Source organism: Oncorhynchus masou, chromosome 20 (genome assembly GCF_036934945.1).
Source record: "Oncorhynchus masou masou isolate Uvic2021 chromosome 20, UVic_Omas_1.1, whole genome shotgun sequence".
Lineage (NCBI taxonomy): Eukaryota > Metazoa > Chordata > Actinopteri > Salmoniformes > Salmonidae > Oncorhynchus > Oncorhynchus masou.
In genome coordinates, this window is record NC_088231.1 from 1,566,248 (window position 1) to 1,591,924 (window position 25,677).

The following is a 25,677-nucleotide window of genomic DNA, read 5'->3' on the forward strand; positions in this document are numbered from 1 at the left end:
TCTGACCTTAGTTCCTTTGTTATGTCTTTGTTTTAGTATGGTCAGGGCGTGAGTTGGGTGGGTTGTCTATGTTCGTATTTCTATAATTTGGGATTTCTGTGTTCGGCCTAGTATGGTTCTCAATCAGAGGCAGCTGTCAATCGTTGTCCCTGACTGAGAATCATACTTAGGTAGCCTGGTTTCACTTTTGAGTTGTGGGTGTTTGTCTTCTGTGTCGGTGCTTGTTGCCACATGGGACTGTTTCGTTTATTCACGTTTATTGTTTTGTTCCAGTGTTCTGTTGTGCTTTAATTAAACATTATGGACACTTACCACGCTGCACATTGGTCCTTCTCGCTACTCCTCCTCAGAAGAGGAGGACGAGATCCGTTACAGTGCATGTGTAATGGCATCCTTCTATTTTACGTTTATTTCAATTTGTGGGATGCTACAATATTTATTTATTTTTCTTTGATATGGTGCACTATTCTATTATGCTGTTCAGATTGTATTTGATTTGAATGGATAGATTTATATGCACTTTGTTTATATACATTAAAAAGTTATACTTTAAATGCAAATGTTTAATAGCATTCTTTTTCATAAAACCAATGTATTTTTAAATGCATTGTGGTTAAGGTAGATTATGATTTAATTAGAATTGTTTTAACACCAATCATAGTCCAACTGACTTAAAAAAAAAAAAAACATTTTTTTAAAGAGCCATTTAGGAACCAAAAGAGCCGAACGAGCCGGTTCGCTGAAAAGAGCAGGAATTCCTATCACTAGAAACTAGCCACAAGAATGAGACACAATAGTGGAATTTGCTGTTCAACTTCACAGTAAAAGTTGCCCATTGAAACTAATCCGAAACGGATACAAAGAGTGGAATAATGCCATATTTGGACTAGATAATGCCAAACAAGGTTGAAATGTAACAACAACAAAAAAATAATTCACTAAGAAACTGTTTAAATTCCACCGTGGATGTATTAGACTGCATAATTGCATTAGGAACATAAATATCCAGCGCATTCGGAAAGTATTCAGATCCCTTCACTTATTCCAAAAACAGGTTTAGACATTTTTGCAAATATGTATGAAATGTCCTATCGATCCTGATTAGTCTCCCAGTCCCTGACGCTGAAAACCATCACCACAGCATAATGCTGCCACCACCATGCTTCAGCGTAGGGATAGTATTGGCCAGGTGATGAGCGGTGCCTGGTTTCCTCCAGACGTGATGCTTGGCATTCAGGCCAAAGAGCTCAATCTCTAGTCCAGGGAATCTTGTTTCTCATGGTCTGAGTCTTTCGGTGCCTTTTGGCAAACGCTGTCATGTGCCTTTTACTGAGGAGTGGCTTCCGTTTGTCCACTCTACCAATAAAGGACTGATTGATGGAATGCTGCAGAGATGGTTGTCCTTCTGGAAGGTTATCCCATTTCTACAGAGGAACTCCGGCGCTCTTTCAGAGTGACCATCGGGTTCTTGGTCACCTCTCTGATCAATGCCCTTCTCCCCCTGATTGCCCAGTTTGGCCGGGTGGCCAGTTCTAGGAAGAGTCTCAGTGGTTCCAAACTTCTTCCATTTAAGAATGATGGAGGCCACTGTTTTTAGGGACCTTCAATGCTGCAGATATGTTTTGGTACCATTCCCCAGATCTGTGTCTCGATAAAATCCTGTCTCGGAGCTCTACACACAATACCTTCAACCTCATGGCTTATTTTTGCCTCGACATGCACTGTCAACTGTGGACCTTATATAAACAGGTGTGTGCCTTTCCAAATCATGTACAATAAATTGAATTTACCACAGGTGGACTCCAATCAAGTTGTTGAAACATCTCAAGGATGATGAATGGAAACAGGATGCACCTGAGCCCCATTTTGAGTCTCGTAGCAAAGGGTTTGAATACTTACAGTTGAAGTCGGAAGTTTACATACACCTCAGCCAAATACATGTAAACTCAGTTTTTCACAATTCCTGACATTTAATCCTAGTACAAATTTTACGTCAGTTAGGATCACCACTTTATTTTAAGAATGTGAAATGTCAGAATAATAGTAGAGAGAATTATTTCTTTCAGATTTAATTTCTTTCATCACATTCCCAGTGGGTCAGAAGTTTACATACACTCAATTAGTATTTGGTAGCATTGCCTTTAAATTGTTTAACTTGGGTCAAACATTTCAGGTTGCCTTCCACAAGCTTCCAACAATAAGTTGGGTGAATTTTGGCCCATTCCTCCTGACAGAGCTAGTGTAACTGAGTCAGGTTTGTAGGCCTCCTTGCTCGCACACACTTTCAGTTCTGCCCACAAATATTCTATAGGATTGAGGTCAGGGCTTTGTGATGGCCACTCCAATACCTTGACTTTGTTGTCCTTAAGCCATTTGCAACCAAGCTTTACTGACTGATATCTTGAGATGCTGCTTCAATATATCCACCTAATTGTCCGTCCTCATGATGCCATCTATTTTGTGAAGTGCACCAGTCCCTCCTTCAGCAAAGCACCCCCACAACATGATGCTGCCACCGCCGTGCTTCACGGTTGGGATGGTGTTTTCCGCTGGCAAGCCTCCCCCTTTTTCCTCCAAACATAACAATGGTCATTATGGCCAAAAAGTTAAATTTTTGTTTCATCAGACCAGAGGACATTTCTCCAAAAAGTATGATCTTTGTCCCCATGTGCAGTTGCAAACCGTAGTCTGGCTTTTTTATGGTGGTTGTGGAGCAGTGGCTTCTTGCTTGCTGAGCAGCCTTTCAGGTTATGTCGATGTAGGACTCGTTTTACTGTGGATATAGATACTTTGTACCTGTTTCCTCCAGCATCTTTCACAAGGTCCTTTGCTGTTTTTCTGGGATTGATTTGCACTTTTTGCATCAAAGTATGTTCATCTCTAAGAGACAAAATGCGTCTACTTCCTGAGCGGTATGATGGCTGCATGGTCCCATGGTGTTTATACTTACGTACTATTGTTTGTACAGATGAACATGGTACCTTCAGGCGTTTGGAAATTTCTCCCAAGGATGAACCAGACTTGTGGGGGTCCACAATTTTTTTTCTGAGGTCTTGGCTGATTTCTTTATATTTTCCCATGATGTCAAACAAGTTGTCAAACAAGCACTGAGTTTGATGGTAGGCCTTGAAATACATTCACAGGTACACCTCCAATTGACTCAAATTATGGCAATTAGTCTATCAGAAGATTCTAAAGCCATGACATAATTTTCTGGAATTTTCCAAACTGTTTAAAGGCACTTTCAACTAAGTGTATGCAAACTTCTGACCCAGTGGAATTGTGATATAAAATCAAATCTAATTTTATTTGTCACATACACATGGTTAGCAGATGTTAATGCGAGTGTAGCAAAATGCTTGTGCTTCTAGTTCCGACAATGCAGTAATAACCAACAAGTAATCTAGCTAACAATTCCAAAACTACTACCTTATAGACACAAGTGTAAGGGGAAAAAGAATATGTACATAAAGATATATTTTACTAGGCAAGTCAGTTAAGGACAAATTCTTATTTTCAATGACAGCCTAGGAACAGTGGGATAACTGCCTGTTCAGGGGCAGAACAACAGATTTGTAACTAGTCAGCTCGGGGATTCGAACTTGCAACCTTTTGATTACTAGTCCAACGCTCTAACCACTAGGCTACCCTGCCACCCCATATGAATGAGTGATGGTACAGACTGGCATAGGCAAGATACAGTAGATGGCATTGACTACAGTATATACATATGAGATGAGTACGTAAACAAAGGGGCATAGTTAAAGTGGCTAGTGATACATGTATTACATAAAGATGCAGTAGATGATATAGAGTACAGTATATATGTATACATATGAGATGAATAATGTAGGGTATGTAAACATTATTACTAGGTAGCATTGTTAAAAGTGGCTAGTGATATTTTACATCATTTCCCATCAATTCATATTATTAAATTGGCTGGAGTTGAGTCAGTGTGTTGGCAGCAGCCACTCAATGTTAGTGGTGGCTGTTTAACAGTCTGATGGCCTTGAGATAGAAGCTGTTTTTCAGTCTCTCGGTCCCAGCTTTGATGCACCTGTACTGACCTCGCCTTCTGGATGATAGCGGGGTGAACAGGCAGTGGCTCGGGTGGTTGTTGTCCTTGATGATCTTTATGGCCTCCTGTGACATCGGGTGGTGTAGGTGTCCTGGAGGGCAGGTAGTTTGCCCCCGGTGATGCGTTGTGCGGACCTCACTACCCTCTGGAGAGCCTTACGGTTGTGGGCGGAGCAGTTGCCGTACCAGGCGGTGATACAGCCCGACAGGATGCTCTCGATTGTGCATCTGTAGAAGTTTGTGAGTGCTTTTGGTGACAAGGCAAATTTCTTCAGCCTCCTGAGGTTGAAGAGGCGCTGCTGCGCCTTCTTCACGATGCTGTCTGTGTGGGTGGACCAATTCAGTTTGTCTGTGATGTCTACGCCGAGGAACTTAAAACTTACCACCCTCTCCACTACTGTTCCATCGATGTGGAGGGGGGTGTTCCCTCTACTGTTTCCTGAAGTCCACAATCATCTCCTTAGTTTTGTTGACGTTGAGTGTGAGGTTATTTTCCTGACATTTTCCTGAGGTTATTTTCCTGACACCATATAGTGAATTATAAGTGAAATAATCTGTAAACAATTGTCTGTAAACAATTGTTGGAAAGATTACTTGTCATGCACGAAGTAGATGTCCTAACCAACTTGCCAAAACTCTAGTTTGTTAACAAGAAATTTGTGGAGTGGTTGAAAAACGAGTTTTAATGACTCCAACCTAAGCGTATGTAAACTCCCGACTTCAACTGTATGTACTGTAAATAAGGAATTTATGTTATCTACTTTTAATACATTTGAAAAAAAATCTAAAAACCTGATTTAGCTTTGTTTGTAGGTTGATTCGGGAAAAAAATGTTTAATCAATTTTAGAGTAAGGCTTGAGTGTACATTTTTTTGGGGAAAAGGTCAAGGGGTTTGAATACTGTCCGAATGCACTGTATGGGGTATAAGCCTACTCAGTGACACCCACAGATTACATTTCCAAAGAATTGACACAAATATTAGCATCATAGCTGTTATTGCAGGACCTTGACTGTGGGAAATCCCCTCACCAGTCAATCTATTGTGTGTTTTGGATAATAATTGAGACATGGATCGTGTATTTGTACCACTTAGAGGCGTGAATGGGAAAGACAAAATATTTAAGTGTCTTTGAACGGTGTATGAGAGTAGGTGCCAAGTGTATTGGCTTGAGTGTGTCAAAATCTGCAATGCTGTTAGGTTGTTCACGCTCAACAGTTTCCCGTGTGTATCAAGAATTGTCTACCACCAAAAGGACAACCAACAACTTGACACAACTGTGGGAAGCATTGGAATCAACATGGGCCAGCATCCCAATGGAACACTTTTGACACATTGTAGAGTCCATGCCTCAACGAATTGAAGCTGTTCTGAGAGCAAAAACTCAATATTAGGAAGGTGTTCCTAATGTTTTGTACACTCAGTGTTTGTATGCCCCTAATGCAAATATGCAGTCTAATACACTGCTCAAAAAAATAAAGGGAACACTAAAATAACACATCCTAGATCTGAATGAATTAAATATTCTTATTAAATATTTATCAACCCATGGAGGTCTGGATTTGGAGTCACACTCATAATTAAAGTGGAAAACCACACTACAGGTTGATCCAACTTTGATGTAATGTCCTTAAAACAAGTCAAAATTAGGCTCAGTAGTGTGTGTGGCCTCCACGTGCCTGTATGACCTCCCTACAATGCCTGGGCATGCTCCTGATGAGGTGGCGGATGGTCTCCTGAGGGATCTCCTCCCAGACCTGGACTAAAGCATCCGTCAACTCCTGGACAGTCTGTGGTGCAACGTGGCGTTGGTGGATGGAGCGAGACATGATGTCCCAGATGTGCTCAATTGGATTCAGGTCTGGGGAACGGGCGGGCCAGTCCATAGCATCAATGCCTTCCTCTTGCAGGAACTGCTGACACACTCCATCCACATGAGGTCTTGCATTGTCTTGCATTAGGAGGAACCCAGGGCCAACCGCACCAGCATATGGTTTCACAAGGGGTCTGAGGATCTCATCTCGGTACCTAATGGCAGTCAGGCTACCTCTGGCGAGCACATGGAGGGCTGTGCGGCCCCCCCAAAGAAATGCCACCCCACACCATGACTGACCCACTGCCAAACCGGTCATGCTGGAGGATGTTGCAGGCAGCAGAACATTCTCCACGGCGTCTCCAGACTCTGTCACGTCTGTCACATGTGCTCTGTGTCAACCTGCTTTCATCTGTGAAGAGCACCGCGCGCCAGTGGCGAATTTGCCAATCTTGGTGTTCTCTGGCAAATGCCAAATGTCCTGCACGATGTTGGGCTGTAAGCACAACCCCCACCTGTGGACGTCAGGCCCTCATACCACCCTCATGGAGTCTGTTTCTGACCGTTTGAGCAGACACATGCACATTTATGGCCTGCTGGAGGTCATTTTGCAGGGCTCTGGCATTGCTCCTCCTGTTCCTCCTTGCAGAAAGGTGGAGGTAGCGGTCCTGCTGATGGGTTGTTGCCCTCCTACAGCCTCCTCCATGTCTCCTGATGTACTGACCTGTCTCCTGGTAGTGTCTCCATGCTCTGGACACTACGCTGACAGACACAGCAAACATTCTTGCCACAGCTCGCATTGATGTGCCATCCTGGATGAGCTGCACTACATGAGCCACTTGTGTGGGTTGTAGACTCCGTCTCACGCTACCACTAGAGTGAAAGCACCGCCAGCATTCAAAACTGACCAAAACATCAGCCAGGAAGCATAGGAACTGAGAAGTGGTCTGTAGGTGGTGACCACCACCTGCAGAAGCACTCCTTTGTTGGGGGTGTCTTGCTAATTGCCTATAATTTCCACCTGTTGTCTATTCCATTTGCACAAAAACATGTGAAATTTATTGTCAATCAGTGTTGCTTCCTAAGTGGACAGTTTGATTTCACAGAAGTGTGATTGACTTGGAGTTACATTGTGTTGTTTAAGTGTTCCCTTTATTTTTTTGAGCAGTGTACATACACGGTGCTATTTTAATAGTTTGTTTTACTGTTTATTGTCAAATGAATGATGTATTGTATTTATTTTTAAGTTATATAACAACATTGCAAGCTTGTTTCTGCATTATCTAGTAGTGTTCCACTATGTGTATCCGTTTGAATGGGGAACTTTTATTTTGAATGCGAACCGCAAATTCCACCGTTGTTCTTATTGTGGGTAGCTTCACACAGGCCAGGGACACCAGAGACCCAATGGGCGTTGAATTACATTTTATGCTGTGAGTTGCAAACTGGCTGTATTTTCTTCCCAAATCCCGGTCGTGGAACCTTTTGTACCAAGAAACACAGAGAGATAAAGGTCCGGACAAAAGCTGCAGGTAATTTTTCGGGACCATTATCAGTTGCATATTTAAGTGTTTCAGCACACCAACAAGCAGTCAAGCTAGCTAACTTTAGCTAAATAGCTAAGTTTAGTTAGCCAGTCAGTCACGGTCTTCGACCGTGTCTCATGAATCCGTGGTGCCATGTGACTTAGCTAGCTGTTTTTTGTTCTTATGTAACCTTTTATTTAACTAGGCAAGTCATTTAAGAGCACATTATTATTTGCAATGACGGCCTACCCGGCCAAACCCTCCCCTAACCCGGACGACGTTGGGCCAATTGTACGCCGCCCTATGGGACTCACGATCTCATTTTGTATGTAAAAAAAAGTTAGCTCTCGTGTCACCGCTAGTTTCCGCGTTTGGTGTTTACTCAGCTGGACAAATGCAGAAAGGGGCACAGCCAACGTTAAGCCACATGTTACGTTCGTCTGACTGTCGACACTGTCATTCATAGTTAACAGTAACGTTACAGCTAGCAGGCAACTGTTACTGTACCTGCTAGCTAGCCAGCCAAGCCAGCTACGCTGCAATGTTGTCTAAGTTAATGTTTATAGCTAGCTAGTTAACTAAGAAATATCATTCCTTAAGCTAGGTAGCGGTTAGGTACTATTTTAAATCAAAAGTTAAGTGTTGCTTTGTTAGAGTGGAGTGCTAGGGGTAGCAGCTAAGCCATGCAACTTTTCAGGGTTTCGTTACAAACTATTAGAAGTCAGCCAATAGTTATATTTTCATTCAATAAGTGAGAGAACCACATTATTGAGAACTTTATAAATGTCTACAAATTAGAATGTCCTCTTTTTTTAAGATTGTAAACTAGTGAACTCACTACCGTTTACGTGTCCATTATGACATTTAGTCCGGTTGGTGAGTTCGGTTTGCATGGCCCAGTTTGTATATATATTTTTAGACACTCCATTTGGCGATTCCAAATAATACCACCCACCCGGGGCACCGGGGCATGCAAAACGAGCTTCCCCAGTTTCTTATCCTCTACCATGTAAGTCAGACATTTAGAACTCCAACGCCCTCTGTTATGGAATCAAGTGTTAAACTTCTAAATCTTATTTGCATGCTTAAATTCTGTCACACTTGAATTGGTTGATAATAACAACCACAGCCAACATTATCAGCTTTCCTTCTGTTTACAACAGTTTCCTTCATCCTCTCATTAGTTTTTTTTGTATTTGGTTCAAGACATGCCAATTGTGTCCTTCACTGAACCAGATGCATCAACACTCATTTTAAAGTAAAACATGACTTTAATGTTATAGTGAGTAAAATGTTGAGGAAGAGTATAATGTTCTCTGTTCAGAGGTCTAAATGGTAATATTTTTTACCTCACATCTGTTTTTTAAAATTCCTTTTTCCATGACGTATACAGTCTAATATCTGATCATCTACAGGAAGGACTGTTTTGCAGTTGGAGCCACAGTCTTGTGGTATTACCTGGAGATAAACATGCATACCACCCTGCATCCCACTGCTGGCTTGCTTCTGAAGCTAAGCAGGGTTGGTTCCTGGATTGGAGACCAGATGCTGCTGGAAGTGGTGTTGGAGGCACCCTTTCCTCAGGTCTTAAAAAAATATCCCAATTCCCCAGGGCAGTGATTGGGGACATTGCCCTGTGTAGGGTGCTGTCTTTCGGATGGGATGTTAAACGGGTGTCCTGACTCTCTGTGGTCACTAAACATCCCATGGCACTTATCATAACAGTAGGGGTGTCAACCACGGTGTCCTGGCTAAATTCCCAAACTGGCCCTCATACCATCACCTAATCATTTTGTAATGACTTATGCCATGTTTTGATACCTGAGTGAGAATGACTAACAAAATCAATCGGGGCCCCCTGGCGGCTGGGGGCCCTAAGCAACCACTTATGTCGCTTATGTCTGGAATCGCCCCTGCAGACATGGGTCAAGATCCCTGCACAAACAATGATTTTGTGGTGATGAACTCGCCTATCCAGCAGCATAGCTGTCCAACCTAATTTGTCAATTGTCATTGTATGCAATGACATTTGTCTCTGGAATAGTGGCCCAGGTGCTTTATGCCACCCCACCCTATGGAGTTGCATTTAAAATAGGTCTAGTATTTCTTCTTAACAATATTCAGCCTGTGTAATATCATTACACTTTTTTACTCCTTGTAAAGTCTTAGTAAAACAGAATCACCAGACGAACAGGCGTGAGTTTACACGCATGAGTTTAGACTACATTCTGTCCCCCCCAGCAAATCAATAACTTGAAAGGACTGCTATCTTGCGCCTTGAGGTGTTGACCACCAATGTAGCTGCCTGGATCGATGCCCTCTTCGTTATTAAATGTGGTGGCTGGTAGGGACCTATTCATGCCCTCCTATCTGTTTGTTTTCAGGAATGTCCGAAGTTAGTGTTGAGGCTGAGTCCCCAGCCCAGGACCTGCCAATGGATTCATCTAAGGAGGCTCAGAATACTGAGGACTTTCAAAGAGAGAGCGAGGAGGATGCTCACAGCTTTGATAGTACTGAATATGTACTAAACAATGATGAAGTGCATCATGGTGACAGAGCTGAAAATGACAGTGATGTTCAAAATGACAACGATAATGCTGAGAACAGCGATGGCGCTCAAAATGATGATGTTCAGAGCGATAATGAGAATACACAAAACAGTGTGAATGCTGAGCATGACGATGATGTACCAAGGACTAGTGGCAATGCACATTCCGGTGCTAAAAGGGAAAATTGCCATACAGTGACTACTGATAATGATACACTAAAGAAAAATGAAGATTCTCACACTCATACAAAGGTGATATATTTATCTTCAATGCAGACAACAGCTCTGGGAATCATTCATTCCAGCACTCTGGTTCATGTTGCTATATTTCACAAAAACATGGATAGCGTTACTCCATAGTTCAGGATATCGCTATTAATATGATATCCAATGGTGATACAGCTTATGAACCATTTCTTAATACAACATGAACTTGAGTTAAAACTCTGAATCAATAATTATCCATTTTTGATTTCCTTTAATCGTTGGTGCCTTCCCCTTACGTTTCAAATTTGTCTGCTTGGTGCAACTCTAGTAGGAGTACTGGCTAGTGCATTTGTGTTGTTGGTGTAACATTTTCATAACTATCTTTCTTTTACGGGGTGTACTTCCTGATTAGTTGTACTGTGATGTCTGGTAGCGGCAGTGAAAATGCTGGTGATGGCCTATGCTTCCTGTGAAATCCCCTGCATGCATTCTCCGCCTAATGCCAATACAATTGTTTAATTTGTATTTTTATTGATTAACTTTAATTGAGTTGTGTTTACAGGAACATGCCATGATGTTATGTTTGCTTTTGAGTCTCAGCATACCAGCCTGTAGCCACCTTTATGCAGTAGTGACACTATTGTCCCCATCCTAGCCATGGTGTGGCCTGTATGTGTGACTGTTCCCTGCCATTATAAGAATCCAACCCAGTGTTTCCTGTGTGTGTGGATACAGCAACCTGAATTGAATAGGCCTGTCACATGGCTGGGTCATCGCTGTAGGCGGAAGAATTTGGACTGCTTCCTCAATGTTCCCAGTCAATGTCAGATCCACTGCTGTTGTGTTCAACCACTCTAAGCTGTTAGTTCGATGCAGATTCCCTTAAGCCGTTCCCAACGTCGAATGAGTGATTGTGCTTCAGGTGGTGATGCTATCCTGGAGTGTTGTGGCTTCATACCAACTGCCTCTTTTTTATTTTATAGAAAGGCTGCATGAAGTAGTCACATACTCTGCAATCACTGTACCCGTCTTCCTAGTAAGCCCTGTTTGCTTTACATTCTGCCCTGCTATTTAAGAAGCGAGACTTGGTTTCTTCCCTCAGCTCAGCTGATCAGGAGGCTGCTGTTGTTATCCTTCCCTCCCCCCACTTGTTAGCTAGTTTCCAGGCTACTGAACTCCAGGGGCCTGAGCTCTGTGTCTCTGTTATGCCAAACATTGCCCCCATGTTCACCCTTTCAGTACCTTAGAACCATTTCTCTGTCTTGTAACCAGTCTGTTTGATCTTCAGGAATTGGTAGTGCTATTGGCTTTTGCCAACGAATGTATTTAATCTAGGCCTAGATATACCGGTAGTTGTTGAGGTTGTCAGGTGTCTATCAATACAGTTGTGTGAACACTGGTATACCCAACAACTCCCTGATGACTCATACTCTGGGAGGACAGATTTTGTTTATTTTTATTTCACCTTTATTTAACCAGGTAGGCAAGTTGAGAACAAGTTCTCATTTACAATTGGGACCTGGCAAGATAAGATAGACGGGAGTCTGTCTAATCTACCTCAACAGTTTAGACAAGCCTACCTGTGGATGTCTCTATTGCCTGCCTGCATGTGGGCATCTTGTGGCCTTTTTAAATATTCATGTTGTGTGTTATCTGATACCTGTTGCTCTCTGCACCGTTGACACACTCCGCTGCCAAAGCAGTCCAAATCATTTTATGAAGCTTGTTACTTATGGAGCTGGTTTCTGGGCAATGTTTGAAACAAGTTGAAAATACAGAGAATATCTTCATGCAATGAATCCTATTGAACTATTGCAAATGCATTAGGACGTATGCTTTGTCCTAATGCAACTGAATAAGGAGAAAGTATACTGGCCTTCCTCCTTCCCTGGATGAGCCTCCAAAATATATTGAGGCCAAAACTCCAACACAAGTCTTTTATTAGGTTTTGTTGTCTGGAGCGGTTCATGTACTCTTGCACATACCAAATGACACCCACACATAAACAAAGCGGTGCTGTGTGTTTGCACTTGTTTCTAGTGTATTTTCCCATTTGCTGGAGTGTGAAATAATAGTAATATTTAGGCAGCCAACAAATTAATGTGTAGCCTCCAGGTTTGAACAAGCAGGTAGCTTACTCTTGGTTCATGAACTTGATCCCACCTGGTTCCCATGAAGCAGACCTGTCCCATTCTCTGGTTGATATTTGTCTCACTCTGTGATGCCATTTTTAAATCTTAAGGGCTTGGCTCATCCTCTCATTTTGATGTTCGCATTAGCACTGCTTGATCTCGTTAGCATGGTCTGTGACTGGAGCAGTTGAAGCTTACCTGCACTTCACACATGCATTTATGCTGGCGCTAGCCTTGTCTTGGCTAGCTATCCAGTGGCGGCTATCTGCATTATTTAGACATCAGTCCAAGTTCATGCTCGACTTTGGTATTTCCAAATAGCAATAAACCCTTGACAATGGCAGGGTGCCATAGTGGTTTTTGAAACACCGATAATATAGCTGCTATCAGTTTGCTTTATACGGACTGAGTGCTATAAAAGTGCTAGCCTTTCACCATAGCTACGCCAAGTTGGGTATCCTGGCCCAGAAAATGCAAAGCTTTTGTCATTCAGGCTTTTGTTTTAAGTGTGATGTGTGAACAGCATTCTACTGTGTCCAACTTTCAAGAGGAAGTTATGGTGGTGTTGTAAGCCAATGTGTCGAAGCCTGACTTAATGATGTAATACAGCTTCCTATGTCCATTACATTTTATAGCAGGCATCAAAAGGCCAATTATTAACCACCGTTACAGTAATTCCACATGGGTCTTGTCAATGATGACAATGTCATGAGATTTTCTACCTACAGACTATAGACTAATAATAACTTTTCATTTCCTGTTGAGAATTTGGAATTGTGAATACTTATTTAATTAAAATTGTAGCTTTTCTTTACCCATGGTTTTAAGCAAAGCCTTTAGACAAAAACAGGTTCATGCTTAATTGCCCAACACAATTCATGCTGCATGAACAGGGTTGGTTTTGCTGCGTTAGCAAGTACGCCCATTTGTATTTTTAGCCTCTTCTGACAGTGACTCAGACAGTCAGTGTGGTTCTGTGGGAGAAGGTGTGAATGTGCTCGTCACACTTCTCACAGTCCTACATATTCTCCCTATAGGTGGCGACATGAGACTGAAGTGTGTAAATGGCTTGAAGGGTTGCCCTTTGACACTTAACAATATCATACCAGACATTTAGCCCTATCTGTTTTGACAACTGGAACTTTTGTTTGGTCTGGTGTGTGGACAGTTTTTTTTTTTTTGTATGTTGACTGACAGCGGCTTCACCCTTGTGTTTGTTGTGTTTTTCTTGCCCAGATTCCTTGGAGGAGTCCTAGTTTATAAATATGAAACAGTACAATAACTCTGCTTGACCCAGATAGTTCTGCTTTGTCTGAGGTAATTTGAAAATCTATGTTACTCTGTCACAGCACAGCGTCTCAATCCTAAAGGACTAAAGAGATGGTTGGATTTTTTTACCCTGATAACTGTGGCAGACTTGGAATGGCATGGGAGAGGCCCTCATAAAAGCATTGCCATGGAGACCGGTTGGATCTTTGGAACAATTGAAGGAGCATGCGTTGATTCCAGTTCTATTTATGTAGAGTAGAACTTGTTAATTTGGTTGCAAGAAATATTTGGTACTGCTCAATCAGGGCAATGATGGCTAGTTCCAAGGCTCTAAAAACCATTTGAAGATTTCCAATTATACTTGCTGTGTGAAGAGGTCAGGTGAGCTTGCATGTGAGGTATCTTGTGTAATTCTCTGAAGGTTGACTTATCTCCTTTTATGCAATAACTCAGCTTGAGCTTAATACACTGCTTTTAAAAACCACCCTAATACTGCAGGATGTTATTTCAATGAAATAACATCCTGGTGGCAGTGACCACAAGATGGCAGCCCATAGTCATCAAATTCTGTTGATTGAGTCCCTTCTGCTTACTCTTCCAGACAAACTTTAGGTTAAAAGCATAGGCCTACAGCTTCACTCATGCACAGAGCACACTTGGAAGAGGAAATTGAGGTAAGTCTCATGTAATGTATGAAACACTGTGTTAATCTCTTACCGTAGCCGTTTGTGATTGCAGGACAGCACTATGGATGAGGAGGTCCACAGGAGCCCTGCGGCAGAGATATCGGTCACCAGCAATGGAGACCTGGAGGAGAGCCACGAGGATGTATTCGGGGTAAGGGCTGGACAGGGCCTCCTCTTTGGTACTGCACTCATTCACTCACTACATATAATTACATGCACGCACTGCTTCGCAAAACTGTGTTTGCACTTGAATTTTTTACTTGAAAGGGAACCACATTATTGCGACAATAATGAAAACAGAATAAATTGGTAGGTTTAAGCAACTTTGCAATCGGAGCCAGTGGAACAATGCACTGTTGTGACATACAGTATGTTGCTTTATTTTATGGCTGGTTATGACACCTACATGAGTGTCAAGCTACCATACAAGGCAAAATGATTACATTGCTCCATAGCGTACTGTCAACAGTATGTTATATTATTTTTGGGGAAATTGACCATATAAAATTATCATTGTTATTGTGCACACATTGATGTCAGACAGGCTCCTACCCCAACGTTCTGTTGCTGATGACTGAGATGAATACAGGAGCAGATTTCAGGGACAGTACAAGACACCCTCTTTGTGACTGATGATTGATTTAAGGGCATGTACGTGATAGGCCTATCCGGCGTTTATGATTGACGGTCATAATGCTTCTTGACATTGGGGCGGCAGGGTAGCCTAGTGGTTAGAGCGTTGGACTAGTAACCGGAAGGTTGTGAGTTCAAACCCCTGAGCTGACAAAGTACAAATCTGTCGTTCTGCCCCTGAACAGGCAGTTAACCCACTGTTCCCAGGCCGTCATTGAAAATAAGAATGTGTTCTTAACTGACTTGCCTGGTTAAATAAAGGTAAAATTAAAAAAAATAATAATAATTGTCAAGGTGTATGTTCTTAGTCCAAGTAAAGTGACACAGGATGGTCATAATGCTTCATGACGGTGTCATAAAATGTATTTTCTACAAGTTATTTAAAATATGATGAAATAACATAACTGTAAAGAGTTCATTACAACAACAAAGGATTTAACTTCTTATGGCTACAGGGGCAGTATTGAGTAGCTTGGATGAAAGGTGCCCAGAGTAAACGGCCTGCTCCGCAGTCCCAGTTGCTAATATATGCATATTATTATTACATTTACATTACATTTAAGTCATTTAGCAGACGCTCTTATCCAGAGCGACTTACAAATTGGTGAATTCACCTTCTGACATCAGTGGAACAGCCACTTTACAATAGTGATTATTAGTATTGGATAGAAAACACTCTGAAGTTTCTAAAACTGTTTGAATGATGTCTGAGTATAACAGAACTCATATGGCAGGCAAAAACTTGAGAAGAAATTCAAACAGGAAGTGGGAAATCTGAGGTTGGTCAATGTTCAACCCAGCCCCTATTGAATACAGTGGGATATTGGTTATGTTGCACTTCCTAAGGCTTCCACTAGATGTCAACCGTCTTTAGAAACTTGTTTGAAGATTCTACTGTGAAGTGGGACCAAATGAGAGAGGAATGAGTCAGGGCTACCATGAGCTGACCATGGAGTTCACATGAGAGGGAGCTCTGTTCCATCGCGCTTCTGAAGACAATGGAATTCTCCGGTTGGAACATTATTGACGTTTTATGTTGAAAACATCCTAAAGATAGATTCCATACATCGTTGGACATGTTTCTACGGACAGGAACGGAACTTTTTTACATTTCGTCTGCAACTAGTGAACGCGCTTCATGACTTTGGATTTGTTTACCACTACATTTTGTTTTTCTGAGGGCCATCTCAGATTATTGCATGGTTTGCTTTTTCCGTAAAGTAAAAAAAAAAAATCTGACACAGCTGTTGCATTAAGGAGAGGTATATCTATTATAGGTCGACCGATTTATGATTTTTCAACGCCGATACCGATTATTGGAGGACCAAAAAAGCCAATACCGATTAATCTGACGATTTTTATTTATTTGTAATAATGACAATTACAACAATGCTGAATTAACACTTTTTTTAAACTTAAAATAATACATCAATAAAATCAATTTAGCCTCAAATAAATAATGAAACATGTTCAATTTGGTTTAAATAATGCAAAAACAAAGTGTTGGAGAAGAAAGTAAAAGCACAATATGTGCCATGTAAGAAAGCTAACGTTTAAGTTCCTTGCTCAGAACATGAGAACATATGAAAGCTGGTGGTTCCTTTTTAACATGAGTCTTCAATATTCCCCGGTAATAAGTTTTAGGTTGTCGTTATTATAGGAATTATAGGACTATTTCTCTCTATACCATTTGTATTTCATTAACCTAGGACTATTGGATATTCTTATAGGGACTTTAGTATTGCCAATGTAACTGTATAGCTTCCGTCCCTTAACTCGCCCCTACCTGGGCTCAAACCAGGAACACAACGACAACAGAGCAAGGGAAACAACCACTCTAAGGTTCAGAGCGAGCGACATTTGAAATGCTATATGCGCGCGCTAACTAGCCAGCCATTTCACTTCGGTTACACCAGCCTCATCTCGGGAGTTGATATGTTTGAAGTCATAAACAGCGCAATGCTTGACGCACAATGAAGAGCTGCTGGCAAAACGCACGAAAGTGCTGTTTGAATGAATGTTTACACGCCTGCTTCTGCCTACCACCGCTAAGTCAGATACTTGGATACTTGTATGCTTCTATGCTTAGTCAGATTATACGCAACGCATGACACGCTAGATAATATTTAGTAATTTCATCAACCAATGTGTAGTTAACTAGTGATTATGATTGATTGTTTTTTATAAGATAAGTTTAATGCTAGCTAGCAACTTACCTTGGCTAACTGCATTCGCGTAACAGGCAGTCTCCTTGTGGAGTGCAACAAGAGGCAGGTCATTATTGCGTTGGACAAGTAAACTGTAAGTTTGCAAGATTGGATCCCCCGAGCTGACAAGGTGAAAATCTGTCATTCTGCCACTGAACCAGGCAGTTAACCCACCGTTCCTAGGCTGTCATTGAAAATAAGAATGTGTTCTTAACTGACTTGCCTAGTTAAATAAATATTAAATAAAGGTGTAAAAAAACATTAAAAATCGGCAAATCTGTGTCAAAAAATACAGATTTCCGATTGTTATGAACACTTGAAATCGTCCCTAATTAATCGGCCATTCCGATTTAATCGGTCGACCTCTATCTATATTTCCATGTCTAACAATTGTATTTATCGACATTTATAATGAGTATATCTGTAAAATGATGTGGCTCTCTGCAATATCGATGTTTTTGGAACTAGTGAGCGTAACGTGCCAATGTATAGAAAGATTTTTTTTAAATATAAATATGCACTTTATCAAAAAAAATACATGAAGTCCAATGAGTGTCATCTGATGAAAATCATTGAGAAGTTAGTGATTCATTTTATTTCTTTGTGCTTTTTGTTACTCCTCTTTGGCTGGAAAAATGGCTGTTTTTCTTTGAGTTGATGGTGACCTAACATAATCGTTTGTGGTGCTTTCGCTGTAAAGCCTATTTGAAATCGGACACTGTTGTGGGATTAACCACAAGATTACCTTTTAAAACGGTATAAGATGCATGTATGTTTGAGGAATTTTAATTATGAGATTTCTGTTTTGAATTTGGCGTCCTGCACTTTCACTGGCTGTTGTCATATCGATCCCGTTAACGAGATCGCAGCCCTAAGAAGTTTTTAAGAAACAAACATTCAAGCGAAAGGAAACTTCTTGGCTGAATTTTTTTTAAATAAATGTGGGTTTGACACATTTATGTAGGTGTCATAACCAGCTGTACAATAACGCAATATTTGTCACAACACTTGTAAATATATGGGTCATAACCATGTTATGACAAGTTATGTCTGCTGTTATGACATATTATGACATGGTTATGATCATGACATAACTTGTTGACACTGGGTGTCAAGTAAAGCGTTACCAAATTATCTCCCCAGCAATGATAGTCTAACCCTATTCCTAGTGCTATACAATTATTCAATAAAGGATTACATTTCATATAGCTTGCCACTGTAGCTACATGGTTGTAGTTGTAATCAGTAGAATCAGGCAGCAGGTATTCTCCTCTACTCTCTGAGGATGGTAATTGGTTGTCAGTGAAATTCCGTTTCAGCCTTAGTTTGTCGCAGTGCGATAAGACATCTAGACTGTGATCCTTGGCATGGCTTTTAACAGGCAAGCTGTGTCCGGCTTTATTGTCGCATCAATTTACTAGACAAACAATGGCATTTGGAAAGATATGTCTTTCTAGGGATTACATTGCTGCAAGACATACTCTGGATGGACCTAGGCTCGACTACATACTGGTAACTGACAAAATAAAGGAAAAGCCAACCCACTGTAATGAGTTAAGACACTATGTCCTGTCTAAGCAGGGGAAGGGAGAGGGGGGTTCTACTAAGCTATATAGAATTGTTTTAAGGTCATACCAAGGGTAATTTTGCTATTTGATTTTGAGACCCTTGAAGTATATAGATTTTTATATACATATCACAATTAGATAAACATGTGTATTTGGCCTTATTAGTCCATATGAACAAATTGCATAACAGATTCACGAGATGGAACAAATATCAAAAGGAAGTTAGTTCTATAGCGTCTCTCCTATATCTGAGAGAGACGTTTTACATGTATTTAACGCCTTATTTTTGGCACTAGACAGTCTCCACATATATACAAATGTATGTGAACACTTCTTCAAATTAGTGGATTGGCAATTTCAGCCACACCTGTTGATGATAGGTTTATAATATCGAGCACACAGCCATGCAATCTCCCTAGACATACATTGGCAGTAGAATGGCCTTACTGAAGAGCGCAGTGACTTTCAACTTGGCACTGTCATAGGATCAAAAAGTGTGTTTGTCAAATTTCTTCCCTGCTTGAACTGCCCCGGTCAATTGTAATTGCTCTGTTTGTGAAGTGGAAACGTCTAGTGGCAACAACGGCTCAGCCGCGAAATGGTAGGGCACAGAAGCTCACAGAAAGGGACAGCTCATGGGTGAAGCACGTAGTGTGTAAAAAGTAGTCAGTCCTTAGTTGCTACACACTGTACCGAATTCCAAACTGCCTCTGAAAGCAACGTCAGCACGAGCTGTTCATCGGAAGCTTCATGAAATGGGTTTCCATGGCCGAACAGCCACACACAAGCCCAAGATCACCATGTGCAATGCCCAGCATCAGCTGGAGTGATTTTATAGCTTGCCGCCATTGGACTATGGAGCAGTGGAAGCGCTTTCTCTGGAGCGATGAATCACGCTTCAACATCTGGCAGTTCGAAGGACAAATCTGTGTATGGCGGAAGCTTAGAGAACGCTACTTGCCGCAATGCATGGTGCCAACTGTGCAGTTTGGTGGAGGAGGAATAATGGTCTGGGGCTGTTTTCATGGTTCGGGCTAAGCCCCTTGGTTCCAGTGAAGGAAAATCTTAATGCTACAGCATACAATGATGTTCTTGAAGATTCTGTTCTTTCAACTTTGTGGACTGTTTGGGAAAGGCCCTTTCCTGTTTCAGCATGACAATGCACCCTTGCACAAAGCGAGGTCCATACAGAAATGGTTTGTCGAGATTGGTGTGGAAGAACTTGACTGGCCTGCACAGAGTCCCATCGAATCCCTTTGGAATGAATTGAAATGCCGACTGCGAGCCAGGCCTAATCGCTCAACATCAGTGCCTGACCTCGTTAATGCTCTTGTGGCTGAATGGAAACAAGTCCCCCCCGCAATGTTCCAACATCTAGTGGAAAGCCTTCCCAGAACACTATAACAGAACACTATTATAGCAGCAAAGGGGGGACCTACTCCATATTAATGCTATATTAATATTGGGGCGGCAGGGTAGACTAGTGGTTAGAGCGTTGGACTAGTAACCGAAAGGTGTCGTTCTGCCCCTGAACAGGCAGTTAACCCACTGTTCCTAGGCCATCATTAAAAATAAGAATTTTTTCTTAACTGACTTGCCTAGTTAAATAAAGGTTTTTTAAAAAGGCCCATGATTTTGGAATGAGATGTTCAACGAGCAGGTGTCCACATGTAGTGTACTTACTTACTTAAAAACAAAACTTTGACCATCAGACAAGTCTTTTGAGGCCTGTGGGCGTCCTAGAGCAAACAACCTACATGTACGTGTTCGTGAGTCTCACCGTTTAGTGTTTAACACAATCTGTTCGGACGCTACAGCTTGTGGAGGCGGTAGAGCAAAACGGAGATCACCATTTTGTTCGTGAGAGTCTCATCTTTCCATAGAGTTGTCATAATAATTTGTAGGCAAAAATGTTCGGACTCTACAGATAATTTTGTGAGAAGACCGATATCCAGGGTTTGTCAGACCATAACTCTCATCTTTCACCGCAGATGCGGAAGTGCTTGGATTGAGAAGCATCTCATGCATATCTCTAGGTTAAGGATTTTTTAAATTGTGCTTATTAGATTTCCACAGGTTCGCAGACATTACTCTAGGGGATAATACGGTGTTGGTCCACCGCAAGCCGCCAGAACAGCATTAATGAGCCTTGGCATAGATTCAACAAGTGTCTGGAACTTTATTGGATAGATGTGACACCATTCTTCCACAGGAAATTCAATAATTTGGTGTTTTGTTGATGGTGGTGGAAAATGCTTTGTCAGTCACCATTCCAGAATCTCTCAAGTGTTCAATTGGGTCAAGATCTGGTGACTGCCATGCATATGGACATAGCTCGTCAAACCATTCGGTGGCCACTCGTGCCCTGGGGATGTGGGCATTGTCAACCAGCAACTGGGCCTGCCCAGCATTTTTTTTGACCCTGGTTTCAATATACTTGTTCTCCCTCATTTAAAGTAATTTGATGCCCCAGCTGTGCATTTGAAACAGTAGCAGCTGCTCTTTTTGTGGCTCCACATCATGGGATTTAATTATGGACAAGCCTATACTTAGGCTATGCATCTACACTAACTCCCCATAATGACAAAGTGAAAACATGTTTTTAGACATTTTTGCTAATTTTATTGAAAATGAAATACATAAATGTCTCTTGCGTAAGTATTCACACCCATGAGTCAATACTTTGTAGAAACACCTTTGGCGGCAGTTACAGCTTTGAGTCATCTTGGCTATGTCAGTATCAGCTTTGCACATCAAGATTTGGGGATTTTTCTCCCATTTTTCATTGCAATTTTTCTCAAGCTCTTAAGTTAGTTTGGGAGCTTTGGTGAACAGCAATCTTCACGTCTTTCCACAGACTTTCAATGTGATTCAAGTCTGGGCTTTGGCTTGACCGCTGAAGGACTTTCATATTCTTGTTCTGAAGCCATTCCAGCGTGGCTTTGGCTGTATGCTTGGGGTCATTGTCCAGTTGGAATCTTTACCCCCAGTCTAAGGTCGTTTGCACTCTGAAGCAGGTTCTCATCAAGGATTTGCCTGCATTTGGCTCCATTCATTGTTCCCTCTATCCTTATTAGTCTCCCAGTCCCTGCCGCTGAAAAGCATCCCCATAGCATGATGCTGCCACCAGCATGCTTCACGGTAGGGATGGTGTTGGAAGAGTGATGAGCTGTGCCTGGTTTTCTCCAGACATAGCACTTTGCATTCAGGTCTTATTAAACCACATAATCTTTTGCCTTATGATCTGAGACTTTCACGTGCCTTTTTGCAAACTCCAGGCGTGCCGTCATGTGCCTTTTTCTCAGGAGTGGCTTCCGTCTAGCCGCTCTCCCATAAAGCCCAGATTGGTGAAGTGGAGACTGTTGTCCTTCTGGCAGGTTCTCTGATCTCAGCAGAGGAACTCTGTAGTTCTGGTCATTGGGTTCTTTACAAACACGTGACTGGCTCAACTGTTCTGGGGAAATATGTTATTCTATGTATAATAATGTGATAGGTGAAAGGAGGAACGCGATATGCTTCATCTCCTAATGTATTGCACACGTTGACTGCAGGTATTTTCTTAAAGTAGCTTCAAATATTAAAAAGTATTGTAAAACTAAAATTCAATGGTATGGAAAAAGCAGCCCGTGGCTTGCTCCTAATACCCCAGTATACGTTATACCACCCAAGCCTAACTGCAATACATGTAATCATACATATGTAATGGATCAAACCATAGGCCTATTCTTGTCTGTTGTCCATGTGGTATTGTTGCTGCTCTCTATCTATGCCCATGTTTATCATGTATTGATTGATGAATATATCATACTTATCCAGTTTAGAAAATGCAGACCGATGGTACATGGTATTAACATGACGGACATTGTGAAAATTGGTCGCATGCAGTTCAAATCCCGTCGATTCTCTGTTTATGTCACTGACGGTAAGGCTTTTGTGACCATTGTAAGCACACAGAACATCGCCGCATTGGGGTCTTGCAGTCTAATTTATGTTTAGGGATCGTGCCGTGCTTTGTTAGACTCTATGGTGTAATAAGGGGCAAGCAATAATGCTATATTTCCTATAAGAACAGTTACAAATCTCTGACATGCGTGCCTATTTTATGATGGAATAAATTGTAATACATAGTTCCAGAGTCTGGCGCAGCAGTAACGCTCCCGACTTGGGACCCTATGCCCCCACGGCGATGGGTCTCTGCTCACCTAACTGTTTGCCCTTCCTTTTCTGTACCTCCTCCTTGGCTTGAGGTTACTTAGGTGTTTGGGCCACACATTCTGGACATGTGGATATTACCCTTATCACTCAGTTTTTTTTTCTGTTTGCATTGGCTATAGTTAAGTTAGCAGTGGCTTTTGAAACACATCCAAATCAACCCGTAAGTGACAAACTAGAGCTAAGTATAAAAATAAATGAATGTCCTTTAAAATAATGTCATACGAATCATGTTAATTTACAGAACATTGTCATGATGTGTAGGATACATGATCATTGTCATCTCCCTTTTAAAGTGAATTCCAATGTGTTGCCCATTGGTGGCAACTTGATCTCTTACACTGGACGTCAGCCAATAGCTTTGAGGCCGCGGGTGTGATTCATGGTGATTTGAGAGGAAGCAAGCAGAATGTACTTAAAGGGAAAATCTATTCTCATAAAACCTGTACAGGACACTTGTACAGCCCTTCAGTTGTCAGGAGTATATATTTTTTTTATCTTAGTGACGATTGTAGTTCCATTTCGTGACAGTCTGTGATGCTTTTGATGTCTGTGTATGGGCACATTTTTGAAAATTAAATTCTGCATTTGTTCAGTTTCTGTAAACGGTGAGAATGCATCAACTTAGGTAAAACTCATTGGTGGTGGTGGAAAAAGTACTCGACGTTCATACTTGAGTAAAAGTAAAGATGCCTTAATAGAAAATGACTCAAGTACAAGTGAAAGTTAACCAGTAAAATACTACTTGAGAAAAAGTATTAGTTTTTAAATATACTTAAGTATCAAAAGTAAACGTAGTTGCTAAAATATACTTACGTTTCAAAAGTAAACGTATGAATAATTACAGTCCTTATTAAGCAAACCAGACGGCACAATTGTCTTGTTTTTTTGGTTTGTTTTTTACGGATAGACAGGGTCACACCAACACTCAGACATTTTAAAAACAAAACATTTGTGTTTTGTGAGTTCGCCAGATCAGAGGCAGTAGGGATGACCAGGAATGTTCTCTTGATAAGCGTGCGAATTGGACCATTTTCTCTCCTGCAAAGCATTCAAAAATGTAACGAGTACTTTTGTGTGTCAGGGATTATTTAAAAAGTAAATAATTTTTCTTTAGTAATATATTGAATTAAAGGTTTATAATATATAAATACCCCCAAAAAAGGACTTTAGTACTTTAAAGTATTTTTACTTATGTACTTTACACCAGTGTCGTATTCTTCAATGTGAACCCCTTTCCTCTGACCGTTGGAATTTTTCCTCCCTGACTTTAGGACCCTTCTTACGGGGACCTGAACCTGTCAGAAAGCCACATCAGCTCTGGCAGCTTTGCCTTGATGACAGAGGGCATCATTGCACCAGGACCATACAAAGGTACAGTAACCAGACTATCAAGAAATGGCGTGCAGCAGCAAATTGAATGTAAAGACTGTTTCCAGTGAGTGCAGGTTTTTCCTTTTCTACTGTAACCAGAGTACCTAATACATTTTCTTTAAAAAAAATCATATTTTTGGTGGGGGGTGGAGTGTAGGTCAGCTTTAATATTGCAGATTGTGGCTTCTATCAGTGTAATTGTCTGCATCATTTCCAGTCCCCCAGATGTATTTTTTTGTACATACATTTTTCCAACAATTGTTTACAGACAGTTAATTATAAGTGAAATAATCTATCACAATTCTTGTGAGTCAGAAGTTTACATGCACTAAATTGACTGTGCCTTTTAAACAGCTTGGAAAATTCCAGAAAATGTCATGGCTTTAGAAGCTTCTGATAGGCTAAATGACATCATTTGAGGCAATTGGAGGTGTACCTGTGGATGTATTTCAAGGCCTACCTTCAAACTCAGTGCCTCTTTGCTTGACATCATGGGAAAATCTAAAGAAATCAGCCAAGACCTCAGAAAAAAAAAATTGTATTCCTCCACAAGTCTGGTTCATCCTTGGGAGCAATTTCCAAAAGCCAGAAGGTACCACATTAACCTTTACAAACAATAGTATGCAAGTATAAACGCCATGGGACCACGCAGCCATCATACCGCCCAGGAATGAGACACGTTCTGTCTCCTAGATATGATCATACTTTGGAGCGAGAAGTGCAAATCAATCCCACTGTCCTTTAGTAGTGGTTTCTTTGCAGCAATATGACCAAAAAGGCCTGATTTCAAGCAGTCTCCTCTGAACAGTTGATTTTGAGATGTCTGTTACTTGAACTCTGAAGCATTTATTTGTGCTGCAATTTCTGAGGCTGGTACTCCAATTAACTTAAACACTGCAGCAGAGGTAACTCTGGGTCTTCCTGTCCTGTGGTGGGCCTAATGAGAGGCAGTTTCATCATGGCCCTTTCATCATGGTTTTTGCGACTGCGCACGAAGAAACTTTCTAAGTTCTTGAAAAGTCACGTATTGACTGACCTTGTCTTAAAACCTCTTATGGATTGGACCCTTAAAAAAAGAAATCCACCTAAAATGACACACCCATATCTAACTTCCTGTAGCTCAGGACATTAAGCAAGGATATGCATATTCCTGATACCATTTAAAAGGAAACACTTTGAAGTTTGTGGTAATGTAGAATATAACACATTAGATCTGGAAAAATATGTTTTAATTGTTGTTGCGTCTTTGAAATGCAAGCAAAAGGTCAGACAGTGATGTAGAATTCTAGCTGTAATTTAGATATTGTCCACAAGATGGCAGCAATGTGTGCATTGTTTCAGACTGATTCAGTGAAAAATTACATCACAACACAATATTTTGTATAAAGTCTGCCAGGAGTTTGCCCAAATGTGCCAAATTGGT

The 25,677-nt window shown here is 41.2% G+C and overlaps 1 protein-coding gene across 3 annotated transcripts in view; it reads left to right on the plus strand.

Moving 5' to 3' along the window:
- Window positions 1-7,266: 7,266 nt before the first annotated feature.
- LOC135506677 (arfaptin-1-like) overlaps window positions 7,267-25,677 on the plus strand; it is a 31,438-nt gene continuing 13,027 nt past the window's right edge. For 2 of the 3 annotated variants that reach the window (XM_064925999.1, XM_064926000.1), the window contains exons 1-4: window positions 7,267-7,424; window positions 9,803-10,218; window positions 14,313-14,411; window positions 24,155-24,254. In XM_064925999.1, the coding sequence (XP_064782071.1) occupies window positions 9,805-10,218; window positions 14,313-14,411; window positions 24,155-24,254 (613 nt within the window). In that variant the 5' untranslated portion in view covers window positions 7,267-7,424; window positions 9,803-9,804. The remainder of the gene's footprint in view (window positions 7,425-9,802; window positions 10,219-14,312; window positions 14,412-24,154; window positions 24,255-25,677) is intronic. The other variant, XM_064926001.1, reaches the window with a different exon arrangement.